Source organism: Hibiscus syriacus, unplaced genomic scaffold (genome assembly GCF_006381635.1).
Source record: "Hibiscus syriacus cultivar Baekdansim isolate YM2019G1 unplaced genomic scaffold, ASM638163v2 tig00112159_pilon, whole genome shotgun sequence".
Classification (NCBI taxonomy): domain Eukaryota; kingdom Viridiplantae; phylum Streptophyta; class Magnoliopsida; order Malvales; family Malvaceae; genus Hibiscus; species Hibiscus syriacus.
The window spans coordinates 834,338-843,729 of NW_024063263.1; the positions used below are offsets into that span (position 1 = coordinate 834,338).

General features: G+C 31.6%; 2 protein-coding genes across 2 annotated transcripts; both read left to right on the forward strand.

Annotated features, from left to right (window-relative positions):
• The first annotated feature begins 441 nt into the window (after positions 1-441).
• LOC120175175 (membrane protein PM19L-like) lies at positions 442-1,743 on the forward strand. The gene is made up of 4 exons (XM_039181863.1): positions 442-568; positions 656-875; positions 1,442-1,487; positions 1,627-1,743. Exons 1-4 carry the CDS (start codon positions 442-444, stop codon positions 1,741-1,743), a joined length of 510 nt encoding a protein of 169 aa, XP_039037794.1.
• Positions 1,744-3,504: 1,761 nt separating this feature from the next.
• On the forward strand, positions 3,505-6,953 carry LOC120175077 (protein ABCI12, chloroplastic-like). The gene is made up of 7 exons (XM_039181780.1): positions 3,505-4,017; positions 4,429-4,545; positions 5,124-5,360; positions 5,543-5,707; positions 5,821-5,896; positions 6,133-6,197; positions 6,763-6,953. The coding sequence occupies exons 1-7, from the start codon at positions 3,640-3,642 to the stop codon at positions 6,913-6,915; spliced, it is 1,191 nt and encodes a 396-aa protein (XP_039037711.1). The 5' UTR covers positions 3,505-3,639; the 3' UTR covers positions 6,916-6,953.
• Positions 6,954-9,392: the final 2,439 nt, after the last annotated feature.

The window sequence follows — 9,392 nt, forward strand, 5'->3', positions numbered from 1 at the left end:
TGTTTCGGTCATCTAACTATTTTAAAAAACACACACACATAAAATTTAGTTTTGATTTTATTTTGGTCACCCACCGTTAAAAAATTAACTGGTGATGTTGACGTGCCACTGTAAGACAATGTTACATCATCATTGAAAATAAATTAAAAAATGCCACATCATCAGTTTTGTTAATTTTTCAACGGTGATTGATCAAAATGAAACCAAAACGTAACGTTAGATATGATTTTGGGGAAAAAAAATAGTTGTGTGATCAAAATGGAACAAAAGTTTATAGTTGTGGGACTAAACTTGTAGTTTACCCTTAATTAAACTCATGATTTTTCGTTAAGGATTCCTTTTCCATCCTTTAGGTAACCTAAATAAAGGTACATGAATACAAGGCACTATATATATAGTGTTCCCTGTCTCGATTGATTAAAGGTTGATATAGTTAAAAGTATGGGTTCTGGAGGATCAAAATCAACTGCATTAATGCTGTTGGTTCTCAATCTTGGGTTATACATCACTCTAACAATAATAGCTGGTTGGGCTGTAAATCATGCAATTGAAACTACTCATGAAACAGGTATTTCTTTCAACTCTTGATTTTGTTTCAAATCCATGCACCTATACATGTATATGTACATGTATTGTGTTTGCGTTTTATATGCAGCATCTGTGTTATCAATCCCGGCTCGGATATTCCCCATATACTTTCCAATGGGAAACATGGCGACGGGTCTGTTTGTGATATTCTCCCTCATTGCCGGTGTTGTTGGCGTTGCCACCTCCGTCTCCGGTGTCACCAACGTTCTTCAATGGAATGGCCCTAATTTATGTGCCGCTGCTTCTTCTTCCCTTCTCACTTGGGCCCTCACTATGCTTGCCATGGGGTAAGTTTTACTTCTTTAAGATTTTCGATCATCGGTCGTGTTTATCGATACTGATATTAATTAATCTAAGTTTTATCTGAGATAAAATTTTGGTATGCTTAATATTTTTCGATTAATGTTTACTTATGGTCTATCTATTCTTACAAGACTAATAATCTCTTTTCAAAAAATATATTTAAGAGAATATGATATCTACGCTCCTTTAGGACGTGATATTCTCTTATTCTATTTCGTTATGCACTCTTCACGATTATTCACCTTATCTACTTTATTCACTAAAAAATTCGAATTAAAATCAAATAATCAAAATTCATTCTGATATCACTTATCGTGGGCTATTACTTTCCTAAAAAATACTATGTGGATGCATAGCATATCAAATATTCTTAACCCAATGGTCTCTTAAGCAAGGTCAGGGGTTCGAATTCTGAAATTTGCGAATGGAGCAAACTGGGTTAGGAGAATCGCCCTGGCCTCTGTAATACCCGATCTGGATTAGTCGGTTAATAGATCGGATAACAGTGATTAATTCAAAAAAAATATTCTTAACCCAATGAATTTTGCAGGTTGGCATGTAAAGAGATCTACATTGGGTGGACAGATGCCAATTTGGTAAGTCTTTTAATTATTAAAATGGTGATAAAAGTAAGTTCTGTTTCAATTAAATCGAAATATATATTATTTAAATTTAATGGTGAAATTAATAAATATAAAACAAGATTTGAAATGGTTGCAATTGATGATAATGCAGCGGACATTGGAGGTGATGACCATAATTGCGAGCGCAACGCAGTTGTTTTGCACTGGTGCTATCCATGCCGGCGCCGGAGATTTTGCTCCGACCACGCTTGCTGCCGGAACAGTTTAAACTTTAAATCCACTTTCTGGTCGTCAAAGCTTATGTCAATTGCCTTTTGTATGAATGTGTATGAGTTTTATTTTAAATAGAAACTTATTTATTATTGGATAACATTGTAAATATTCTTTAATAGAACAAATTAAGTTGGGAGAGTCGTTATCGTCTCTGCAGTATTCAATACAGATTAGTCGATCAATAAGTTAGATATTAATGTTTATACCAAAAATACTATATTGGACCAAATATGAATAGAACTTTTATATAAACATGGGTTGGAATTAGATTAATTTTAAGAGTTAATTATATTATACGTATTTAAATTATATTTTTCATTTTAAATTAGGTTTTATTTTTTAATGTTTTATTCTCATCGTTAAACTATGAGTCTCATCTTAAATTAGTTATTAAATTTTTAAATATTTTAATTTCATCTTTAATCTATGATCATCATTCTAAATTGGTCCTAAGCTTTTTAACATTTTAATTTTATCTCAAGCTATCGGTATATGCAAATCACACCTCTTGCTAATAAAACTTTAGGTCAAACTATATTATTATATGTTTGAAAAAAAATTCATGGTTTAAATTAATTACATAATTGGAAGGATTTGAGGATGGAATTGGAAGATTTAAAAGTTCGGGGCTAATTTAGAATGAGGGTCATAATTTGGAGATGAAATTAGAATGTTTAAAAGTTTAAGGGCTAATTCAGAATGAAGACATAATTTGGGGACGTATAAGATGTTTAAACCACTCTAATTAATATTAGTAAGATGTTTAAGCTTAGTTAGAAAATAAGTGCTCAAACTATACAACTTTTCTCAAATAGGTACTTCAATTTTTTTTGCTCCATCTAGGTGTCTAATGTTACAAACGTTATCATTTTAGGTGCTCAGGCCGTAACAACTATTAAATTTCTCCGTTAAGTGATACATGTCATGTTTTGATAATTTTAAGAATTTTTATTTAAAACAAAGAACAAAAAATATAATTTAAAAAACTCTAAAATTTTCTTAAATTACAAAAAAACTTAAAAACCCTAATTTCAATCCCTTTGCCACTCTCAACCGTTACCATCATCGTCAATTAGTCGAAATTCTAACAATGTATGGTCGAAGAACACACAACGGCTGAAAACCCCTACTCAACCTTTAATTGTAGCGAAAATCAGTGATGGAGGTGGAAATCAACGTCAGTGAAATGTTGCACCTACATCGTTGTTAGGTGCTCAACCGATTGCGGAAACAAGGGGATTTTGGTCATGGGTGGTTGGCTGATCACACGTTGTTGAGTGATCGGCTGATTGAAGGCGGTGATGACGGTCGACAATGAAAATGTGATTAAAATTAGAGTTTTAAAGGTTTAGAGTTTTTTGTAATTTTAAATTTTTTTGGTTTTTTTCTTTTAAAAATTATAATTTTAAGGTTTTTTTTTTCAATTTAATTTTTTAAAAGTTTTAAAAAGGTGACATGTGTCCTTTAACAATAGAATTTAACGGTCAAAACACTTAAAGTTGTAAACGTTAGGCACTTGGATGGATCAAAAAAAATTATACTTAAAGTGATAACGTTTGTAACATTAAATACCTGAATGGATCGGAAAAAAGTTTATGCACCAGTTTGAGAAAAACGGAGTAATTTAGACACTTATTTTTTAATAAACCTTAAATCAAACCCAACTATGACCCGATTTGATCCGACGAACCACTGCCGGGCATGTAAAGTGACAGCATATCCAGTGTCGTTATAGATGGAAGCTTGAGCTATAACAATGGTGGGATTGGGCATTGTTGATAAGGATCTAAAACCCGTTTACATTACCCAATAACCCGCCAATCCTTCACAATCTTAACAAAGAACAACAAATAAGCCCTTCCAACTCTCTTCTTCCCCATCAATTCCTCCAATGAACTGCACTCACTGTCCATTTCCAACTGTTAAACCCCCTTTCCTTTTCTTATTGAACCCTAATTTCAAAACCCTAGCCTACCCAACATCTACCCGGGTTCTGAATTTCCCTTCGAACCATCCAATTCGTAAACCGTTACTATCATATTGGCGTAAATCCCCCAATTTTAACCCTGTTTCAGAGAATTTTCAAGTTAAAGCTTCAATCGGAAGTAACAATGGTGAAATGGGGAAATGGATGAGCTGGTTGCCCACTGGAGGTTTAGCAGCTGATAAAATTTTAAGATTGATTTCAACTGCTACTTCAAGTCCAATTTGCCAGTTCATTTCTTCACCAACCACTTTCTTGCATTCAGTGGACCCTAGAATCAAATTGGTAAAGACTTTAAATTTTCAATCTTTTAAGATTGTAAAATGTGATGAAATTTGTCAAGTTTGGTTCTTGGATAGTTGGCTACTTGGTACTTTTGATTTCTTCTGTGGGGGGCTTGTTTTTATGGGTTAAGTTGTTTTTGGGTTGATTAGATTAATATCATTATTGAGTGCTATGAATAATTTTTTTGTGTGGATTTTTTTTAATGAATTTTCTTCATTGCAATTTGGTGAAAATGTCCAGCTGAAGTTATGACACATTCTAAGCTTGGAAGTTGCCTAATTATTTAGCTGAATGTTATAGTATTGTGAGTTGTCTTCAGGTTTCCTTTCTCTCTCAATGCCTTATGCCTTAATTGTTTATGCCATTGGAAAAATACAGAGACTAACTTAGATACTGATCTTGATTATGCAGGTATGGCTGTTGGCGTTAGTTGTTTTACCAGCACGTGCCCAAATAGTTGTTCGTTTTGGATTGGTAGCATTCATCGCTCTTTTGTCAGTATTGTTTCTCCCAAAACCTGTGTGGGTGGTAAGGTTTTAATGTTAACTGCTAGAGCTCAGTATATTTGGATAAATTATTCAGTTTCTGAATGAAACTTTCATGTATATTTCTTTGAACTTTTTGCTTAATGATCTTGATCAAGTTTGGATTTTAAAACATAGAGGGTAAAATGAGAAATTGTATTTTTCTGATGAACAGAGTTTGTTGCTGGAGATTAAACTTCTGTTAACTTGTGCCAAATGTGTTTGGTTTTTTTTTTTTTTTTGTTACTGGAGGTAGGTACTTTGTGCAAGTTGGTATAGTTTATAATGACTTGTCAAAGGTTCTGTTCACCTCCTGTCTATATAGTATATATGAGTGCAAAATTATGCTGTTTTTAAACTTTGAAGACACTTTACACCATAATGGCTTTTGGTTGCTTCCTCTGTTGCTTGGTTGGTTTGTGTGCCTTAAGCTGTGTTCCGACTTTTCACGTCGCGTTTGAAGTTTAACTTGCATTGTACTAAGGAAACATTCTGTCTGTGATTGTTGCATGTTGTACAATTTACTGATTTAAATAATATTATATTGTAATACTAGCATACTGATCTCAGCAATTCTTGTAGGATCAATTGGGAAGGGTGTCACTCCTTTGTGGAATTTTATTCATTCTGTCAGGGCTTGGTACTGATGGTGTACCACAACTTGTTCAGTCAAGAACCCCATCATCTTCGCTAACGGGGTTGCCTGATCTTCCTAAATCGTTAAGTGGGTATTCATATTTAATCATGAAGCTAGGACCACTACAGTTAACACGGAAGGGCTTATCTGTCGCTAGCACAGCAGCAAGTTTAACCTTCATTGTAAGTTGCTTACAACAGAAAAAGGATATAATATTACTTTGTAAAACCTTCTACGAGATATACATAGGCAACTATGTAACTACACAAATATGTATATGTCTTGCATAGTAGCTCAGCAGTATTGTGTTTGAGAAACAAACAAACTCTTTATAATTCTGAGATAGGTCTCTATTTTTTGAAAGATCTTTCAAAGTGCAAGCCTCTGCTTAGCAACCACGACCCCAGAACAACTTGCATTTGCTTTGCGGTGGTTTATGCTCCCTTTGAGATATATAGGTGTACCAGTGGCTGAAATTGTTCTTACACTCATGCTTTCCTTGAGGTTTATCAATTTAGTGTTTGATGAGGTAAGAAAGATAGTGACAGTACTACTGCATTCTCTTTACTAGGAAATTTTTCTTGTTTTATGCTTGTGTTTGTTAATGTGGGATTAATCATGTCAAAATTCATGTGTGAACAGGTTCGTAATGTTGCGTTGGGGATTGTATCTCGTAGGATAAATTGGCAGCAGTTGACGATGAAGGAGACGGTTGATGGTAAGAATATTCACTTGACAAGGATCTCTCTCTCTCTCTTTCTCTCCCTCTCCCTTGATTGTGTGTGTGGGACGAAAATTTAAGTTTATGGGCCATAATAAAGTAAAAGATTTTTTTTTGCATAATGGCTAGCTTTCATGACAAAATTACAGATTGTTCATTTCTCAATTTTGTGATGGACAAATTCATTGAGACCGTTATCCGCATCTAATCTTTTCCTTGGGCTTCAATTTCAGTTTTTGCTTCCTACATTCAGCGGATCTTCAAGAATATTTTTAAGCATGCAGAGCAAATCTCACAGGTTCATATTCAGACTGAGCTCTTTTACATGCTATTTCTTTACCGAACTCCAACATTTATTTAAAATCACTATTTTCCGGGAAGAAAATTTAGCATTTTCCATATGTGGTCATCCTTTTTAGTGAAGTTTCCCAAGTATGGATCAATAGGTTGCTTGTGCCTTTGATGAATAATGCATGATTGTTCCATTTTAACACTACTGTTGCCGATGACAAAATCTTGGATCATGTTTAACCATCCTAAACTATAATATCCAACTGGAATATACAAATCGAGTTTGACAATCGATTTCCATGCCTTTGAATGGTTCTATTTCAGTAAACCTAGATCTATAGGTTTACCCTAACTTGCTTGGTGAGGTTTCTCCACTCCGTCACTCGTGGCTTGTTATTTTTCTTAAAGTACTTATTTCTGTCACATTCAGGCATAGCTAGGGATATGATCCTCCAACATATAGAGAAACATATCCGACACATACCCGTATTGGACATTCAGTCTCAATGAGAACGAGTAATTCAGCCTCCGTTAAAGTAAAATATCTGACAAAGTGTATTGTATTTCTACAGGCCATGATAGTTAGGGGATTCAGGGGTGACAGTAATGGTCATAAACTATACTTCTTATCAGACTCATCGTTCGGGATGGCAGATTTAATTGCCGTAGTTTGCTTGATCGGTGTTACGACCGCCGCTCTATTGTCTGAGAATTTCGTTGTCTGATAACTAATTAACTGTACCTTCTTCATCTGTTCACCTCAGTAATTTTCTCCCTCCGAAGTTATTGTTCACTCCCCCCCCCCTCTCTCTTTGGTTTCATTTTCCCACCATTAATCAAAGTATGATCTGTAAATGTTTTTGCAGAATAAGCATTTGAATTGAATTTCTGAAAGAATCAATGTTGGTACAGAAAATGGATGTGAAAACAAACTCTTCAAAAAGCCATTGGACCTCAATGTATGTTACTAAGAATTCCAAAGCTTTTGTAAATTGTTGGTGAAAAGTACAAACTTTGAGGTTTGATGAGAATTTCACTTACCCTATAATTTCAAAATTTTGCACGTATCCATTAAGGTCTAATAATCATATCCCTATTATTGTTTATTTATATATATATATTTATAAGTATATTTATAATTATGAATTCATTGACCTTACTGGTTAAAAAGAGTATTGTTCTCTCTTGAGATTCTGGGTTCGAGTAGCTTTATTTATAGATGTATGTTGTCAATTACTAAGAAATATTATGGACATATTATCTTACAAGTATTTCAGACTATATATAGGATTAGGATCTACTTACAATATGTAAAACTAATAAGTTTTACACTAATTTATAGCCATTAGATTTAAATAAATAAATGGCTTAGATTTAATTAAAGTTTATAACTCATAAATAAATATTTCTTTGACTCACAGTAAAATAATAGTTTTTTGTTTAGGGTTTAAAGTTTAAGAATTTAGAGATTAGGGTTTAGAATTTAAGATTGTGGTAAAAAGAGATTTTTTTATTGCGAGTTAAAATATATTTATTTGTGAGTTATAAATTTCAATTAAATCTAAGTCATTTATTTATTGAAATATAATGGATATAAATTGGTATAAGACCTATTAATTTTACATAGTGTATAGAATTTAAGATTGTGGTAAAAAGAGATTTTTTTATTGCGAGTTAAAATATATTTATTTGTGAGTTATAAATTTCAATTAAATCTAAGTCATTTATTTATTGAAATATAATGGATATAAATTGGTATAAGACCTATTAATTTTACATAGTGTATGCATATTCTGTCCCATATATATATATATATATATATATGTGTGTGTGCGCGCGCGCGCTTGTGTGTTTTAACTGTTTATTTATATTGAAATTACAACGTTAAACATGTATTTAGTTTAATTATATATGGGTTTAAGATAAATTTATTAATTTTTCTATATAAAATTTAAAGTCTTAATTGAATATTAAAGTTTTAATAATTTTGAGTTTAGTTATTTCAATTGATTAAATTTTTGTAAAAATAGTTAAAATCTACTTTGTTGATATTGAGCTCAGAATCAAGAATAATTGTTTAAATTAAAAAAATAATAAATGGTTATTTTATTTTTGATAATCGTTATTTTAAATCTTTAATAGTGGAATAGGACCACACTCTGACCAAAAAAAAACATAAGAAATATTGTCCGCCATTTCTGTGAATTGAAAGCTCAAATTAATACTTTTTTTACGTCACCAAGAGTTTCTTTTAGGGCTGTAAACTAGTCAACAGTAGCTCGAATATTTGTTGAGCTCGACTCGATTTAAATTTTTTAAAATAAAGTTCATTTCAGTTCGAAAAATTTATGAGTCTAAAACTTTTAAGCTTGACTCGAACTCGAAATCATGAATTGAAGCTCGTAAAAACTAAAAAAAACTCGAAAAGAAAAAAATCTTAAACTTAATTCTATTGAAGCTGAAACTCGAACCTGAACCTTAAATACATGAAAACTTTATACTGTAATTTAAAGAAAAAACAAAACATAAATGTTAATACTATTAATAATTTAATTTTTTAAAAAAATAAAATCTTAATATATTATATTTTTTAGTAGCTTGCAAGCTTTTAAAGTCGAGTATCAAGTAGTTTGTTTTGACTCATTAAGAACTCGAGTCGAGTTTTTATCAAGCTTTGATCGAGTCAATCTTAATTAGTTCAGGTATGTCTCGTCTCATTTACCTCCCCAGTTTCTTTATTTTAATTTACAATATTATTTCATAAAATAGTTTACATAATTGTGGATTACTTATCTTTTGTGTATTTTGATGTTTCTAATCATTTATATATATTTTTGTTCAGTCCCTATTTGTTTAGGAATATATATGAAATTTATATTCATGATTATGATAGTCAAATAAATACTATAGATGTAACTTTTAACTCAACAATTTAAGCATAAAATGTCATATTTTATATTCTTAAATAAAATTATAATATTTAAATGTCATATTTTTATAATTCTTAAATAAAATATTTAGCTGTTAACTCTATTTTTTTTTCTAAAGTACTTTATTTTTTAAAAAAGTATTGTCTTTGGCGGTGACATGTTGATGTTGTTTTTCTTTTCTTTTCTTTTTGTTGTTAATTTTCTTAATTTATATATAAATAAACATCATTCTCATTTGGCTTAATACTAACATACGTGCTTAAACTATACAG

Coding starts and splice junctions, on each gene's coding strand:
- LOC120175175 (XM_039181863.1), top strand. CDS start 442: ATGGGTTCTGGAGGATCAAAATCAACTGCATTAATGCTGTTGGTTCTC. Junction 569..655: donor TGAAACTACTCATGAAACAG/GTATTTCTTTCA, acceptor TTTTATATGCAG/CATCTGTGTTATCAATCCCG. Junction 1,488..1,626: donor GGTGGACAGATGCCAATTTG/GTAAGTCTTTTA, acceptor ATGATAATGCAG/CGGACATTGGAGGTGATGAC.
- LOC120175077 (XM_039181780.1), top strand. CDS start 3,640: ATGAACTGCACTCACTGTCCATTTCCAACTGTTAAACCCCCTTTCCTT. Junction 4,018..4,428: donor TGGACCCTAGAATCAAATTG/GTAAAGACTTTA, acceptor TTGATTATGCAG/GTATGGCTGTTGGCGTTAGT. Junction 6,198..6,762: donor ATGCAGAGCAAATCTCACAG/GTTCATATTCAG, acceptor GTATTTCTACAG/GCCATGATAGTTAGGGGATT.